Consider the following 19,684-nt stretch of genomic DNA (forward strand, 5'->3'; position numbering starts at 1 on the left):
GTAGCGCTAACCACCTCTGTACAACAGCTGGTAAGCGCCACGAAGCTGCGAAAAAGCTCTTGTAGCGCGATTATACCACCTTCATCTTATTTTAGCGCTCCTGTATTACTACTATACTACGTTCTATTATAATTACTATTTACGACCACTGTAGATCCAATGTAGAGCTATAAGCTGGACAGTATGGGCCTATTTGACGCTACAAGAGATCTGTAGCCGCTTATAGAACCACTATACTTCTTACTAAGGAGCCTAAGGCGTTATAAAAATCCTTTAACCGGCCATTGTGCAGCTTGTTATAGCGCTTGTGTGCTAGTTGGGTTATTTACAAAATTACAAAACGGACGGAGGAAAATATAAAATTTGCACGATAAATGACGTTTTATGTAAAACATAACGTAACCCCGTGGATGGAAAGCAATTTTAGTATGATCGACATCCCTACTTACCCCCGTCAAACGACCGACGTTTATCTATTGCGGAGTCAAAATGGACGTTGAAATTGGAACAAATATTCACTCCTATATTTTAGTCCCTTGCTTATTTTTCCGAAACGTATTTAAAAAATATACTCGTGAATTGAAACCCAAGGGTGAGATTGCATCTCAAATTATATTTTGCGGAAATTAAGGGCTATGACGTCTGAAATAAATTTCAATTTGGGTCGAGAAGGGCTCATGAATGGGTACAGACAACGCTGCCGTGATTCACGTGTGGTCAAATGGAGTTTTATTACCTTTGATTCCATTTTTGTTACCTTTCCTCTACGGTACGCTCGACTTTTTATTTTATCGTGAGGAAATGACGTAACTCAAGTAATAAACACGGGTAGTGTAGAGTGTAGAGGTGCGGGTTACGTCCAGAAACAAGTTGTCGAGATACAGTTAGTAATCCATCAAATAGTATGTTCACATCATCACGCGAGCGCGGAGTACGAGCGGGCAGGTTATAAGACGACATCCAGCCGGTTTTACTGCGTCTTTTACGTCGAAACACCCACCGGGCACGTGCAATGAGAAATTTACGATTTTCCGCTGACAAATTAAAAATGAGTTAGTTTACAACCAAGAAATAAAATAATAAAAAGAAAATCCTATTACGAGAACGCAGTCGGGAGGCCGTGGTCGCCGCGACAATGTTATCCCGTCTAATAAATAGCCCGTATGACATCCACCCCCGTATATAGCGTGGCGTGAAGGAAAACAATCTCTCTTCTAGCACGAGAAACAAGTCGAATCCCTTTTTATGAACGGACACGGGCTCTTTACTCGCCTTTCTTATGAAATATTCGTGTCTTTTTCTGGCCACACTCGAGGTGGATTTTTTTCATAAGTTTCAGCACTGTTACTAAAAATTGTGAAACTCTTAGAGCTGGTAAATATTTTTTGTGCCAGTTTCGTTAAAAAGAATATGTTTTTAGTGTAGTAGACCACTCGACTATACAACTCTATGTGTAAAACTAATCAATATAGTACGGAACGTGGTCGAGCTTTAGTCCTTTGACGCGCTGAGAGTGGATGATGAAAAGTATCGTTGGTAGTTGATGGTTACCGAACCTGTGAGAGTCCAGTTACAAAGGCGCCATCTGTCGAGAGGTGGGCAAACATCGATGTGAGTGGGTGCGGACAATCGCCCCCACTCTCGGTGATTAAAACGAAAGAGGCGTTGACACTATTTTACGATCGACGCTCGTCGCGTGACAGCTCTACGCTTCTATTAATTTGTGCTGCATCGATTCGAATAACATTTCGATACGATGACGTATTGTTCTCTATTTGTTTCTGATACGTTGCTGAGTTTCACTTTCAAAATTTTTAGTTTTTCAGCAACATTATAGTCAAATGCGAGTATACCTCTCTAATCCAATGTGTATTTAATAACGCAACCGCGTTAAACCTGTTCAAAATGATTATTTATTTTGGGAATGCATTTCAACTTATGTTGTTACTGGAAATGACGGCTGTAATCAAATATGTTTTGATATTTAGAATATGAATGTTATTAATTATTTGTTTAACTGTAACATATTTCATTTAGTGAAATATTTACTGGGAGAATTGCAAACATACCTACTTATTACACATAAATAATATCTATCAGTCAGAATTTTCCGTCCATCCTCGTCCGCTTTCATCGTCCGTCCTGTATAGGAATATTTTTAATTAGCCGCGGGCAAGTATTCTATTTAATTTGCGGCGAAAACACACACAAAGAGCGGTGTATTTCGTACATTATTGTCCGATGCCAAAAGCAGGATCCTGCGGTTTCGAAAGCGACGTGGAAACAGGCGAGTTTAACCCGTGAAACGACCATTGAAATCATAACGCGTTTAGAGAATGATGCTGGCCGGTCGGATCACCGTGGCATCGTAGTGTTGAGCCGCTAGTGTTGGGCCGCAGGTTTATGTATGGTCGGGGGAACGGATCCGATTAATTGGACTCCATAGGCCTGACAAACACAAACCTTGTTGGGGTGCACCGCATTACACTACCGCCCATGTTAAACAATTGATTTATCTACACTTTAATTGAACGAGTATTCGTAGTAGAATAAAAGTGACTGTTACTATTTCATACATTTATACTTCAATATGTGTAAGAGACTTAAGAGAACAACGGTATGCTTACTTTAAATTTTTCTCATATCAATTCCCGATAATAATTCAATAGTTCGTTCGTGATCAATGTGATCATACTTCTTAACCGTCACATAGCTTGAGTCCAGTCCAAGACAAGTTATTTTAGGAGTTGACTTGACTGGTGCTAGATGAATTAAGTGGGAAGGTAATTAAACATATATTTTATTGTCTGCAGGCATTCCTGGAGATGGCAGAAGAGATATCGGCTGTGGCGATGGTTGCATACTTCGGAGGCTGCGTGGCACAGCTGCGCGGCCGAGCGGTGTACGTCCAGTTCTCCAACCACAAAGAACTCAAGACCGACCAGACGCACAGCAACGCCGTGAGTTTTGTAATACTCTTCAGAATTTTCACAGGAGCTGTTCAAGAATCACGAAGATTTTGTATTAAATATATGTAAACGCTTTAGTCTGACCACAACCAATATGCTTTTTCTATTTATTTTAGAATCCGGGCTATTGAAATCTTTATGTCTACGAACAATGGCGTAAAAAATTTATTTTGAAATCGATTACTGTTTCAAGCGATTAAGCATCACACGTTAAGAATAATACAAGGATGTAACAAAACAACCTTTATTTTTGACTGCAGCTTTTTTTTACATCTAATCAATTTAAAATTAAATTCCCATCGTAGTCCGTAAAAGGTTTCCACACAATACATAATAGCGTTACCAGTTCAATTAGCTCTATTACAACAAGCGGATTAAGCGATGCGATCGAGCATTAAAGCCGTTACCAATTGGGAAATAGTACCCCAGGCCAGGCCTGCATTCGACCTGTTAATTTAATCTTCGGGGCATCAAGAACCCACAATTTAGATAACAGTATTCAATAAACCCGCATGCCGCGACGGGACATACTCGGTACGTTGTTACCGTTTGATTGAGTTAGTAAACTATTAGGACCACCTCACACGCTCCGACTTCGCTGCTCGAGCCAAATATCTCGATATTAAAATTGCGTTGATATAAATATTAGCACGTGATTGGTTGTTAAGCGGCACCAAAGATAAAATAGCTCACTGAAATATTCTGTGGGTGGATTGACCTAAAAGACTTCTAATCCGACGAAAATTGCTTTGAGTGTCACGTCGTCTAGAAGATAAACAAGAAAATATTTTCTAGTATTACGTTATCATAAAAAACAGGTACAGCCAATTTAATACCAATTGAAATTAAGCTCGCGTTCTGAAATATTGTTTACACAATTTTATATTGTAATACAATTTATTATATTCATGACGTGAAAAATACAAAATATTCGTGAGTTGTAGATAAAATTAAAAATTTTGAGTGTGACATTTTAGAATACAACTACTTTGGATTTTATTCATCTGCATTCCAACTAGACCAATCAGTGGGCAGAGTTGTACGAAATATAATGCGTCGATGTGACATGGCAGTCGGCACGGTGTGGGACTAATCGTGTACGGTCGCCTTTACAATTGTCTGTCTGTCTATTTCACCCGTGATACGGACCGTGCGTGTCATGACTGCTGAATAATTCGACAAGAGTTACCTCGTTTAGAAGGTAAACGGTCGTAAATGGACGAATCTGTTCCCCACGATTATTTGTTTAAGTGTTGAGTGAATTTGTTATATTATGTTATGTTGCGTTACTAGTACATTTAAATGCGGATTTTACATACATTGCTTGTCAGAATTATTCTTGGTATTTCCTCTCTGATGATGGAAAAATGGCTCTTAAAAATACAACGACGAATAAGAGATTGTATATCTACTTTATTCGGAAGTAAAGAGCCTCCAGCTTTGTATATGTTTTCCGACGTGTTTTCAAAAGCCCTCTTGCAGTGGAATTTATTCCGTGTGTAGTGTGAAGCTTTTGAAACAGCAAACGTATGGATGTATTGACCACGGACATACCCTGGCCTCAATCTGTACACCGCACATTTTTTTAAGTACGAATAGATAGAACCTGCTTCATGTGGACAAAGATTTTTTTATTTTATTAAAATAATATAAAATAATCATTTTCTTAGTATAGTTTGTAACAAAACACTAAAACATTGCACGGCGTAATTTGACTTCACTCTAACTATAAAGTGGGAGAAACGAAGCGGTATTAATAAATCTATTTTATCGTTTAAGTTGAAATTCAATCAGGCTGAAGAATATTCTCCTTCATTTTTATAGTACGTCACTCTAGAGGCTACATAAAATTAACGTCTTCTCTTAACATCTTCCAGCACTAAAAATTATACTCAACCCTTTTAGTGTCGCGTCTTGTTGATTGCCTTTGAGTTTATTATATTTTTTATTGCGCCACCTCTAAACTTATAATTACGTAACTACACAACTCAAAGCTCCTTTATGTTCCCCTATAATCCTTAATGAAATAGACACGAAATAGATTATTCAAGTTTAACCAAAGTTAAGTTCGCGGTAACTAACCCTTTAGGAAGTTCTTCGTGTTTAAAGGCAGGTTATACCATTGAATCTGTTCACTTAACCACATCAAAACGCTACTTAGTTCGTCTTAACTCTCGGTTTGTTCTCAAACACGAGTTAGAACTACTTGTTGCGAAAAATAAAGCTGGGATTGGGGTACTGATGTCCCTATTCGTCACTGGAACTGAATGAACCAGCTTTTACCGAATCTCACCACCCTACATAATACGCGTTCTTGGGATAACGTTAGGTAAAAAGATAAATGCGGAACATTTGTGAGTGAACCTTTCTTACCGGAGGCTCTTCGGCAATGAGAAAGGAGAAAGGAAATCAATATTTTCGGTAACAAAACACCCAATGGGAGGATTAATTAAAACGCTTAATTAGTTTCGTTTATCCCCGAAACCTATCAAAAACAAACCCTCAACCATTTTGATGGTTGATAATATTGAGAAATTGTTCTTACCTGTGTAAAGGAGAATGGGCGGTTTTGTGGCCAGCCTTAATACGGTGGTTATAAATATACATATGGTAGAAAACTTGTAGATATTTTTGGAGGAACGGAACATTTTGTATTTAAAATTATATGACAAGCATTATCTTGTGTTCTATCAATATTCATTAGTACTCAAAATAATCATTAAGTTAATCAATCATTTTGTGATTGATGCCCGGCGCTACACTAAATACTGTGTACTAGAATTGAAATAGGTATTACTCATTATTTAATGGATATTAAAATGTATTGGCTACTGCTAATGATAATGGCTGTAGACAAATTGATACATTTTGCTGGTTAAGTTTGACCTAAATGCTAGTAATAAATAGCTTTACTAAATAGTCAACCATTTATTTTACTTAGTACTTAATTCTATATTAATGAAGTGACGTACAGAAGCGAAATAGACTGTAGCGCGATCTCTACCACTATCGACAATCGAGAGGTGGCTAGCTAACGACAATTTATAAATGAAACTTGATTAGCGCCACTAACGGGTGCCATTACATTTTAAATGTCAAACTCACAATACTCTTTTTTTTTAAAGACAACTCACGCACTAAGAATTCCTCTTGTGTCGCTAGGACTCTTACAAACATAAAAACTACGGATACAGATTACAACCAGGCCCGAAACAACTATTTGTGGATCGCAAAAATATTTGTTACGTGCACAAATCGAATCCAGGACCTCTCTATGCAGTGCTGCGGTGACCACCTTAGCCACTGTGCCACGGAGGCCATCAAATCTACCGATTATCGATAGTACTTACCGGTTGTCGAAAATCACTCCACTCCACTACTACAACTACCGGTAGCAATTTAGACAGCCTTCAGCAAGGTCAAAACTTCGATTCTAAATTGACCACGGAAAGGAGAAAACTTACTAAAATATAAGGAACAATTTTCATAGCTGACAAATTAGTTGACAACTCTAAAACGGTTCTCAACTTTTTCTCTTATCTCTCTCCAGACGTCTCCGTGAAATTAGTGTCGAAAATTAAAAGTGCTGACTAATTTTATGTCAACGGCAAAGGTGAAAAGCGCAAACTATTTTTAGAACTTTAGTCTTTTTAGTGTGATGTTTGAAAAGGTCTACTGATGACCTGTTTTAATTTATTACTGAATCTAATCTACTTAAGTATTTATTTCCTGTAATGGCTTCCATCTTATACTGACCCAAAGATGGAAAAGGATCTCTCAAAATGAGGGAGGAGTCAGGTTTTTAGTTTACCACTTTAGCTAATTGCAGATATGCGACCCAAGATATAAACTTAAAAAACTATTTATCGCTGAAGATATCCAAATTCTGAATAACGTGTATTGATCTTGAATCCTTCCTTAACTACAGAGAATATTATTCAATATAACAAATATAAATTATAAATTGGTCTATAACACAAAACTGTTTATACAAATTAACTTCCATCCAATAACTAGTCATTTATCTGTGTACCGACAAACATCAGGAATATCATGTTATTATTAAATAATATAATACATTGTTTATTAAATAGTTGCAACTGTTTGATCTAATTGTCAGCAGCGCAAACAAGCGTTTGTGTCAACACGACGGCTAATTAATGTGATGATTAAACTCAAAATGGATACAACTAGGTGTCTATTATCTGTTTACGTTAATCCTTGTTCCCTAATGTACATAGCAAATATCGTTGAACATCTTACGACAATTGAGAAGACTTATAAGTAAACATGTTAAATTGGGCTGGCTTTTTGAAGTAGTATGTAGTTTAGAATTGTTTTGATAAAATATTACCAAATCTACCTTCTCGTTTAAAAAACGCTTTTTTTAATACTTCTGTTTTGTCTTTACTGATAAGGATTTTTTCTTCTAGTAGGAACGTCAGTTTAATTAAATTATAAACAAGAAGTATTTGACAAGCTGCAATAAAATAAAAAATAGTGAAATATTCTAGGATCGGATAAGTTTTGAGATATGCATTTGCATCTTCAAACTATTGATACATAAAGTTTCGGAAATTGAGTTCAAATAGAATACAAATACCACTCGTAACTACTGCTAAGCTTCTATAGATACATCCTTCAAAGTCAAGAGACTTACATCTTATTAAAAAAAATATAAGAAGTTATGAAAGGCTTATAAAGAGTTTTGTTTCTTTCATTCCTTAGCGAAAAAAGAGAAAACATATTTTAGTAGTTTTTTAACTAAAATAGGTTTATAGTGTGTTTATGAATAAGAGGTTATTCTAAATCCAGTTCTTAGTAATACCTTCTAATCGTTGGTTATTTTAAAGAAACGACGAACGATAGTCTTCTTCTTATCGTATGGTTAGTGGTCAACCTAGTGTCAAAGTTGTTCAAGCCGCCCGAAGCCTTTGACGTGGCTTAACGACTGTTATCTTAACAGACAACAACCGGGACCGACTTTTTACGTGCCCTCCGAAGCACGGAGACGCCCAGTTCAAATACCACTATGCGGTCACCCATCTATGGAATGACCGCGCCAATGGTTGCTTCACCCACAGATCGTTTACCGACCGGTGTGCGCAAATGGCTATGGCTTCATAATGATGTGACTTCGATGCCTTCGAATCCTTGCTATTACTGTCGCTTTCATTTTCCCTCCCAAAACTGTACCTTTATAAAGGCTTAGTTTAAATTCTTTTGAACAAGTATTTTTACATTTTGCTTTTAAAGATAACTCATTTAATAGATAGAAGAAATAATATTTGGAATCAAAATCTTAACTTTTACATATTTGCTATAATTTATTTAAAAAAAAAATGAGTAATCTAGAATAGATTTATCTTTGAAATGTACATTTTAAAAAACATATCATTATGAGTGATAATGTTTCTTAATTTCAATGATAAGGTACATACACGAATGAAACATACAAAATAAAAAATAGAAACCTAATGTTTACGATTTGTATTTTAATTGCCCATATTTCGTATCCTAATAGCAAATAGACAAAGGCGTATCGTACGAGGATCTATTTTTGTCACGCGATACTTTTATTATTATGGTCAAGTTAATGTGACGACTGAAGCGCATAGCAACAAGACTTTTGTCAACATAATTATTTCCTACACTCGCTGGTTGAGGCTAAAACGGTAGAAAGGTGTTTAATTGTCGTAAATAAGTAATTTATGTGTCATAATTATTTGTACTCACTGATCAGTAGCGCTATTCACTACAGTCGGTGCCGTCGAGTTTCAGGAAAAATGTACAACAAAATAGTTTTACTCGATAACTAGCCGGTTGTCTGTAGCACCGATCGCAGAGATTGGTCCTTCAGTACACAGCTAGTAACATCTTGATCGTGGTTAAATAAAAAACGGCTAGATACTAGGCTTAAGCACAAAACAGCCGAATTCCTCTGTGGATTTAAATGGTGACTAACAATTAAGGTAGCCATTGTTATCAGAAGACAAAGGTCATCAAACAGCTTCAACGAGCTTCAGACTAGGTTAACTTCTAAAGAAAAAGACATGATAAATACAAAATAGGAAAACACAAAACGAGAATGTTGAACAAAGTAAAATAGTAAAGCCAAATCGAACTCTATCTTTATATCACGAATAAATCAAAGTTATCAAAGTTAGTGTTCATAAAACCGTGATACGTTATTTTATTTGTATCATACACTACATTTCCAAACAAAATATCAGTTTGAACGTTCACGCGAGTAACATAAGCAAAACTAAAAGATAAAGCGTCATATAAAGATTTATTGCTATACAGTCACATTTGGGGATCTCTTTGTACCGCGCACTATTAAAACTTATAACGAGACAGTTGCGAATAGACAGACTAGGCTTTGTTATTGTGATTCACATGAAAAGAGACGCTTTTACACGTCATTACACCACTTTTCATATCCGAATTTAATCATATTAACGTTTGTGCGGAATCTTATAAAATGTCATATCGGCGGGGAGTGCATTTAAAGAACGCGCACCGAACGCAAAGCTTTGATCAATCATGCGGCGCAAAAGGTTTTTGTGGTCGTTGAATAGAACTCTCGTAGTGCGGAAGGAGTTATTTTGTCGCGTCTCCTCGAACGTCTGCCAGTGGTCGGCTCTGAAAGATTGCGACTCTGAATAAGACCTTTTAAATAACTCCCAAGTTCGACATAGCACGAACGCCGGTGACACGGAAAATATTTTTGATGGAATCGCATTCCTAAACCTGTTTTGAGTGTTCGTTTCGCAAATTTAAAATTTCTGTTTTAACATTTTTAATTCGTTTACTCCAATGTTTACATTTAAAATATAACACAATTTATTTTTGCGGTGACAACCATCTCGATACCTTCGCCATTGGGTAAAGGTATCGGATTACAGACCGAAACGATAAAATCGGTCGCGAACCCTCCAATCAGCACATACAACGAAATGGTAACCTAATTATGTCAATACCCTTTTAGCATTTCGAAAAGACCTAAAGATTGGAACAATGATAGCGCAAAAATGATATTGACCCCAAAAATAATGTATTTTATAAAAGGAAACTCCACAATGGTTATATAGACATATCAAAGAATATGTTCCAGGGAAAAAGCGGAGTGAGGTGGAACAAGTCAACGTGAATTTGTACCGGAGCCTTTGCCGTCGGCGGCAGGCTTACCATGACACGGTTAAAGCCTTATTTTTGTGTCTGGCCTGCCCGCTTGTCAGCCCGCCGTCGCACAAAGCCATGTGAAAATATAGGATCAAAGTGTGCCGCCCCCTTGCATGCGATCGGGACGTGTAAACAACACGCTGTATTTCATTCGTGTGTCATTACCTTTTTTATTCGTTACGTAACGTAGATCGCGTTAAAGCCTTTTCTACTTAACTTTGTTCCACATTGTCGGTTCACAGAGAAATTCCGTTTACCGTATTCAATTTGGTCACCTCCTAACGCCTATTGACTGTTACGTTATTAACTTTGAAGTCTTGCAAAGAATTTGTCACTAGGTTACTCGTACTCACATAAATGGACATGTATTTCATACATTCTGCTTACAAAGAAACTTACTCTCCTCAAGTTTGCAACATGATACAAAGACTGTAGCTTATGGTTCCCCTAAAAAATGTGTCATTTTGACCGATTTATGTGCGTTAGCGATTATAGTTCACAAGTGTCGTCCACAATGGCGTCCACCCCTATATTACGACGCAACAAAGTAGCGAATTGTTCACGAGCGATACAAAATAAGTTTATGACGGCCTTTGTTTGATGTGGTCAATGTTATCTGTTAGTCTTGAGCACTCGAAGGTGGCGGTCTCGCGTGGGAGAGATAACTCTGCTCCCGTATTACGTTTCATTGTTCGCGAAATTATGAGAGCCGAGGGCTGTTGTTTGTTTACTTTTTTCTACGTGACAATGAATGTTTTTACTTGCTAAAGGACGTCGAGTTTCGTACTGAATTAACGCCGTATATGTGATGCTTGACACTTGACATTTGGGCGTTTGATCCAATTTTTATGATTACGCATGCCTCCGTGTAGGTGCTGAATTATTATTTTGTTTTGTTTTTATGTTTTATTAAAAGGGCTTTTGTGTGATTACAGACCATTTTTCATTTTCTGAATTCTTTCATGCGTTTTCATGATACATTTTGAACTTGATGTTAATCAAAATCATGAGCCCTTTTAAAAAGTCTAGGCTTATCCCTAGCACTTGTAACATGTATATTATTTACTCAGTCGGCTTCGGCGCAGGCGGCGCTACAGGCTGCCCAGGCGATCTCCAACAGCGCCGGGGCGGCGCTCGTGGCCGGCGCCGGCGCAGCGCTGCAGCCTGCGAATGGAGGCACAGAAATACAGGTGAGAAAACTCTTTAATCTAAACGTTAATAACACTAAATAGACGTTTAGCTAATTGACATAACATACTCTGGTCTCCCTCCAATAAAATAAAGAGAGTCATTAAAAAAAAGTGAAGTTATTTTGAGTAGGTAATCTAAGAGTTGACCCCCGACGGTTTATTACGCATATAATATGATTGTTTTGCCCCCAGCTTATTAGAATATTTGTAGGTATCCATGCACGTAAAACTTTGTTATATAAAGGCTATAAAATTACCGTACACGTTAAAGCTGTCAGTCATGTTACAAAACGTCCTTTGACCCACAGACCTAGCTTTGACCAGCTTTTAGACGTCAGCTGTCATTCCCTTTGACATTACACTAGAACGCTTTTGCAGTCACCCGTAGAAATTCTTTATTACACACTATGTACCGTAAAGTCTATATTTTCTATCATAAAACTTTTATTTAGTAACTATCAAATGTTTAAAAATCCTAAATAATATCTCTTTTATGCTACCTCATAAATAATACCTCCTTGAAAAACTCTTAACTACGGTTTCTGAGGTACATTTAGCGATTATTTATACTAATATACACCGTTAAATTAATATAAAAAAACACTAGTGATTAGATAAACTACCGCTAAATATACTCTGTAACCTGTTAGAACATCATTCAAAACCCCTATGAAATAGTAATAGTAGTTAGAAATGAGTTCACATGAGCTTTTCTTCTACTGAAATAGGCAAGATACATCTGACAACGCTAAGAAACTTCAATACTGAACCAAACCGATTACCAGGACGTTAAATATTAAGGTCCCTCTACAAATTAGGTTTGAGTATTCTCTTGGGGTGACCAAGCAGTCGATGTGCATGCAAATAGAGGTGTATTTTAAGTGGATCGACAGTTTGTCGCCCCAGAGCTTGGATCATGACGCTCATGCGCTCGCAACGGTCAACATGCTTAGGTACTTAAGCTAAGGATATGGTAAATGGAGTGGCGAGACTTTCACCACATTTTTTTTTAGATTTTAGGGAGACGATCCTCAAACGACATTCACTTGATCTACTGCTGGTAGATTTTCTTTCCTTGAAGCACATTTAAAGATGTATTAGTATATCCACGTTTCACCTGCGTTCATTTGAGTACCTATTTCCAGGAAAATAAATGATGAAGATGATGGATACTACAAAGCTTTTACGAAGAACTGGGTTTCCTCGAAATTGTGCCGTGTCAGTTATTTTCTTTGTAAATCTGCTGTTTACAATTTTATGATACTTTCAATTATTTAACTCAGTATATTTTTCGAAACCCTGCTTAATATTTAGGAAAAATTAAAATCACACATACATACAAATTGTATTCAAATTATCGCGATCAAAAACAATACACGAACTCAGCTAAAATTAAGGTGACATCGATTTTTCAAATATTAGATGGCTATTGAAACATACATGTAAAATACTTCAAATAATGTATGCAAATAGTCGTACTCATAAGATATTTTCGATATGTGACAAGGAAACCCAACGGAATAGAAGCAGTAAACTAAGACATCGGGATATCGCGTCTCCTCATAATATGTCCCCTACCTATTCTAGTATCTTAGCCCGGCAGTCACAAAGCGTCTATAGGGAGTTTAATTATTGATAAGCTTTTCTCATAACCACGCTTAATGTTGTTTAACCAATCTTCTCCGAAATAGGTTATTATATTCTTTCCTCATAATTACCCTGTAAGGATAACAGAATCTCATTTTATAATTAATTAAACCAAACAATTATATAATAATAAGTAATTCAGGATACTCGAATATTCCTTTTGTGGGCTCCTTGAATTATATTCGCCCTTTGTGTATTTATAATACCATTTCTTGGTATTATACGAGCTGTTGTGATGTTTTGGTATCATATTAGTTGTTAATGTAGTGTTTTTGTTACCAGGGAGGTCCCAACACGGTCCTGCGCGTGATCATAGAACACATGTTATATCCCATCGTACTGGATGTATTGTACTCCATCTTCCAACGGTACGGCAAGGTGCTCAAGATCGTCACATTCACTAAAAACAGTAAGTACACATTGACATGCCTACTCCCTCCTACACCCGACATGTAATTACACCAGTAAATGAGCATGAATATACAATGACAAGAGATGGATGAACGTAGAAATGTATTTACGGAATAAAATTATGCATATGCATACTCGTGATGTTTGCGAAAGACAGAAACGTCTTGAGCGACAAACTCAATTTTGATAGATGACGCTCAGGTACGCGCTGGTAACCGCGTGCGCGAATGAAGAGCATAGAGTAAAAAGGCGGAAACAGGGGGAGACGAGGGACGAGGGAACATTACCGCACCCTTCAAACAATACCTCCCAACCTCATACGCCACACAACTCAGGAGGCTTCCGTTTGTTTTAGCACAATTTTGCACAAAATCCACCTAATTAATTATTCAACCGCTCTGTAATTTGCTATCAAATATATTGTTTAATAAGCCTTTTGTCACAATCGCGTCGCGTCTATGGCGACCCAGGATTACAGCGGCTAAAACAACTATTATTGAATCCAAACGAGGCGAGCTTTAAAATTAATTTCGGACGGACGTGTTATAGTGATAGATTTACGAAACATAACACAGGGCCGAAATCCAAGGGCGCAATCCGTTTAAAATTTAAATCGTACCCTCATGCATATCCTAAATAAATCCGGCACACAGGAGCCAGGTAGAGGTAGGTACATATTTGATAAGCTCCCCCGAGCCGGCAGCCCGCGGGCAGCGCGGCACGGGCGCGGCGCCACTGCCGACCACCCGCACTGTTCACTCTTGGCTAATTACACAGTACCTAGCCTTACCTCAAATCAACTTTATTTAAAAACCCCGCCAGGCAACGCCCTCGACATCCGGCCGAGCGTGAAAATTACGCGCTAAAACGATATTTTAAACCAATTTCTTCGCGACCTTTTTATACAATTAGCAAAAATTCTAAATATTAGTTATTCATTATTTTTTATGCTGCTGATACATTAGAGCTTTCTTTGGTTACAATGAATTTTTTATCCAAAATCCAAATAAGAGATCTGCAACGTCTAACTTGTTAGCAATGAATTCCGACTTTCCATGAACAGGATATATTCTTGAAATCCGTAGAACAAAAATGCGAATACTGAACAGCGACATTCCAGGAACACTTTCACGAAACACTGTAATTAAAATAACTGTATACACATAACGTAAGCTTCAATAATCTCTTTGATGAAGGTATATTTTACGATCTTCAATTATAAAATGCCTCTAGAGATCCGATTACTGAAATTAATGATAGATGAATAATCATAGAGCAATGAAATCGTAAAAAAAGAATTTGAGTAATTAATTTTTATCGGGGCCTCCATTAATTAAGTCGATTCGGACACCGTTTTAGCGTCAATGATTAACATTTAATTTCAAATATTAAACCATCTTTTCATAAAGTAAACATTGGGTATTACTCTCAGTTCATTTTCCGAGAAATGGAATGGAATATTTTATTAAACTGTAGGAATCGGTTAATTAGTTCACATTATAATGGATCTCAAAGGCTTTTCTGTTTCCTCTGTACAGATAATCATAGCAATAATGAGGATAAAGTAAATAGTTCAAATGTGTTTCGAATAATATCGAAGCTATTTCGGATTAGATCAATCTAGCTGTTTCAAGTAACCATTAAACAAATTGAAATTGTAACATATTGTCGTTGTCAGAATATAATCGGCACACGTACTTACATAATACGTAGCAATATAAACAAACATTCGCATAAAAAAGCGATCAAACTCAAATCACATCGCAATCTGCCGTTACAGTTAATCGGTTTTGTTCCCGCACAAAATCTCAATACTGGTGATCACACGCGGCCGTAAGCAGTTCGGATGACTTCGGACGCGCTCGTAACTTGTCGGTATCTCATATTGTGACGTCACTAATGTAGCATTTCCAGCATTTCCAATTTCCGAACGCCCGCTCCTAGTTCCCCAAACGGCTGTTTGCTTTTTTACCACATTCATCATTGTCCAATTGTAAAAGCTTTTGTCTCCGGACAATTTCCCGGCACCTATTCTGCTCGCGTTTGAATATTCATAACGGCACCTGACTGCAAACGTTTAACTCTTATATGTAGCTAGTTGTAAACACCGGTAGGTGGCTGCTATACTACGTGAAATCCCGGGACTAAAGACTTGATATTCATTTCTTTATTTTTGTAGCCTTTAATTAACTTGTGTCAAGTTGATCCTCGAACTTGAGTCAAAAACATTGTTTAGGATTACATTGTAATTGCTTCTTGAAATTTTATTACAGTAAGGTTAGATCGTTACATAACGATGTTATCGAACCACCAAATCTGCTTAAAACGGAGTATCTAGGTAGATTGCATATCCGAAATGTTTAAATCCATACTTCAATTATCGTGTCTCACGAGGAGCAAATAAACCACATACTTATATCGCTCTCATTTTCACTTTCAGTGCCCTGCTATATGTCACGCAACTGCTTAAAAGTAGGCATAATATTTAACTCGATTTTCATAAAACACTTTCTTCATATTTATGAGAACGATATTCGTGCTTTTTCTGAAAACGTTGATCGGCACTTTTAAGTTTTTGCAACGGAGGGGAGACGTATATTTTTTTGGCATATACATATTCTATTAAAGCTCGATATCCAGAGTTATTGTATATGCCATCGTTTACGTAGATTAACATTGAGGGAGTTGTCAGCAGCCCTTATCGCACTGAGCACACGTGGCTTTCAATCGGAAATTTAATATTCCACATTTATTTACATTTAAACATTCATCACCGCTTTTGCAAAGTCACAATTTTCTTCTAACATTAATCATATAGAAGTTGTTACCAAATGTTGATTCGTGTTGTTTCATGCGTGTTACTTTCATGAGTTACGTCAAAGTTAGTCTGATGAATATTCTGTTACGTTTATCGTTTATCGCTTTAATACTAAGTGCGGCGTAGAGAAAACGTTTATAATGGCGGTTCCGCTCTGTTGGCGCGTCGACCGCGGCCTGACGGGAGGTTACCATCAAACGCGTTCCTAATCCCGAAACAAATCTCAATGAAGAGCGCGCGGAGTCGCCGTAATCCTCCACCTCCCCCCGCGCTGCCCGGCAGGCCCTTGCCCCGCAACCTCCCCCGATTGGCTTTATTAAGGTGTAGCAGACCGCTACAATTATTATGCGTCCCCTGTTTGCGGTAGGTGTCGTGTCTATGTCGCCGTTGGATTCCCTTAATTAAGGATTTGATTCGTCTACAAATATCATCTTTGCGGCGTCTTAGTTGCCGCTGCATGACGCGTAATCACTGAGCTTATTTACATACAGCGCAGCGAGCACGTCGGCACTAATGCTGAGAGCGATTTAAAGAAACTACAAATTCCCAGTGAGTGTTCCGGAAGTGTAAGTGCACCGATGCTAACGATGTTGCAGAGCAAGTATTTAGCAATTTGCAAGTAGTATCCCAGTGTCGAAGGCGAAGGTTAGTTGAAAAGGCGCGTAAATTGCGACGAGGACGCATTCAGGCTTGACAGAGCTCGCTCATTTCAGGGGAGACGTCGAGATTTAAGATATCAAATTATACTGTAATCGTTCGGCCGGCGCACCGCCCTGCCCCACCGCTTAATATTAACATAGCGGAAGCAACCTCTTTGCTACACAGCGAAATGCGGATTACGAAATTTTAATTTTACCACAACTCCCATCTTGTTTTTACGTAGACATTGACGTTTAAATATTCCATAAAGTAATTGCGCATTCCAGTTGAATTTTTAATGAAACATAATGAAGCGGCGCGTACGCGACGGATTGATTGAGATTTGAATTTCTTGCGCGCAATCGGAGCCGCAAGCAACGTTATTGAATTAGCGCTTGAATATTTCAGCTTGGATAAATAAAACAGAGCAAAGGGGACAATTATTTTGGGAAACTTCCATTTTCATTATTGCCTAAACTGCATAAAACTTTTTGTGTCAACAGTACGAGTCTGGCAACAGGCTTGTGAATTTTAATTAATATTTGTTATTGTTTAATCAAAATTAATTTTGTGAAACAAATATCGCATAAACGTTTGGGAAAGCAAAGGATAAATATCTTCAACGAATTATAGGGAAAACATTTTATGTTGTCGGCAGCTAATTAAGCCATATACTCATAAAATGTAACATCATACGAACTTGCTCATAACAAAATATGTCGGTAATACACACTGGCAACATTCCTTGAGGCGAACTTTTAACACGCCGTTGTTTTGACATTACTGACACAGAAGACGCAAAAATAATAAATAAAACACACATTTTTTGCACAAAATATTTTAGGTAGCATTTGATTATTGTCGACCTTCTTAATTGTATTTCCATTCGGGATTTTCACATACTAGCAGCAATAACTCTGCGTCAAATCGCCAATTAAGCCTTTGATGGCTAACACATCGCCGAGTATAAAATGCCCGTAGAAAATTTCATCTAAATATCTAAGTCTCTTCGCACTGCACTTAGCAGTGAGTATCCCCGCGAGAGAACATACCTACTACAGTTCTATTCTTATTTAGTAACCTATTATCGTATATAAAATTAGAAAAGTGTACAGGAAAATACAATGTTCTACATTGTACTAGTGCGCTTGAAGTAACTGGCGCATTCGAGTAGCCGTCTTCATTGTCATAAAACTCTTTTTGCTTATTCACGATGTAATTACATAAAAACTCCAATTTGCGGTAAGCCTTTTATGCATTCCATTTTAACGTTCCCAAATGGTTGGCCAAGGAAAATATGGGGCCTTAAAGAGCATTTAACTATGTATGAAGGAGACAAGGCGTTACTTTTAATTTACCTCGCCGTTTTCTGCCTTGAGTGGTTCTGCCTTTTATATTTTATGATAAAACTGCCAATGCTTAATGGTAAGTTGTAGATGTTACATTATATTTCTTTTAAAAACGGGCTCTATTTTGAAATATTTTTCTACAATAATTGTCTGTATTTATTTTATCAATTAAAAACCAAATTATTACGTGTCTCCAAAACTGAGTTAGGCCTAGGAACTTACAAGTATAATATGTATATTCAAAGTAAAAATGTAAAATAAATATAAAGTACAACAATACATAATAGCACTTTCAAATCTAGCACAAAGAGTGAACGTAGGCACCCCTCTTATATTTAATAGGCTATACAGCCCTAACCGTAGGCGAGACGGTGTCACGGCGTCTAATGGTACGTTATGTGGCCAGCCCAGGTGTTGCCAACCCGAACGATGTTTCCTAAAAATGTGAATTTATGTGCTCGCCCCACGGACGGCAATGATCGCCCGGCTCATGCCTTAAATTAGGGGGTTTAACGCTTATCCTCTCGCAGTAAATAAACTCCACCAACTATATTACTTGTGGGACCATTCACTTGAATGCTCGCCCACCTACCTCCCTTGTTTACACACTTGTTTCGGTGATTAATGCCTTTTTATCATTGATTATCCTCTGAGAATTGAACACGGCAGCGACTAGAGAGTAGTTGCAACGGTTCAGCACGCCACCACATCAAACTTTCAAGGGAGTCGAGAGTGAGTGAGCGCGACAGACGCAATAAATTTGTACTTTTCGAGTTTATGACGAAAGTAAAATAGGCATGAAAGTTGTTTACTGGAATATACGCTAAAGTGTTGTACATGATAAAATAGCTGCGGTGCACCTGAGACCGAGTCGCGACGAGTGAGAGGATCGCGAACCGCCCCGCGTTGGGCGCCAATTTCACCTTGTTTGAACGTTCTTGTGAACAAGATATTGCCTGTCAGGAATTCCGTGAGACATCCAACACTCGAGTTCTCTAGAGGAAATTGTTTTACTACTATGAAAATTGTTATATTTCATAAATCCATAGTTATGATGGAGAACAAATTATTGTACGGAAGCTTTCTAACCTCTATGGTGACAATATTTCAGAGAAATACGTGGAGGTGTTTTTAGCATATTAAGTATGATATATTCAAATCTATACTAATCTATACTAATATTATAAAGCTGAAGAGTTTGTTTGTTTGTTTGTTTGTTTGTTTGTTTGAACGCGCTAATCTCAGGAACTACTGGTCGGATTTCAAAAATTCTTTCAGTGTTAGATAGCCCATTTATCGAGGAAGGTTATAGGCTATATATCATCACGCTACGACCAATAGGAGCAGATTACCAGTAAAAAATGTTACAAAAACGGGAAAATTATGACCTATTCTCTTTTATGTGACGCAAGCGAAGTTGCGCGGGTCAGCTAGTATTATATAATCTTATAATTTTATTATACATAAGAGGACAGT

The 19,684-nt window shown here is 37.5% G+C and overlaps 1 protein-coding gene across 9 annotated transcripts in view; it reads left to right on the plus strand.

Annotated features, from left to right (window-relative positions):
• heph (polypyrimidine tract-binding protein 1 heph) overlaps window positions 1-19,684 on the plus strand; it is a 422,565-nt gene that overhangs the window by 373,838 nt on the left and 29,043 nt on the right. For 8 of the 9 annotated variants that reach the window (XM_076114244.1, XM_076114246.1, XM_076114248.1 and 5 more), the window contains 3 exons: window positions 2,814-2,960; window positions 11,225-11,344; window positions 13,274-13,400. In XM_076114244.1, coding sequence (XP_075970359.1) covers window positions 2,814-2,960; window positions 11,225-11,344; window positions 13,274-13,400 — 394 coding nt within the window. The remainder of the gene's footprint in view (window positions 1-2,813; window positions 2,961-11,224; window positions 11,345-13,273; window positions 13,401-19,684) is intronic. The other variant, XM_076114245.1, reaches the window with a different exon arrangement.

This window comes from Anticarsia gemmatalis, chromosome 5 (assembly GCF_050436995.1).
Source record: "Anticarsia gemmatalis isolate Benzon Research Colony breed Stoneville strain chromosome 5, ilAntGemm2 primary, whole genome shotgun sequence".
Classification (NCBI taxonomy): domain Eukaryota; kingdom Metazoa; phylum Arthropoda; class Insecta; order Lepidoptera; family Erebidae; genus Anticarsia; species Anticarsia gemmatalis.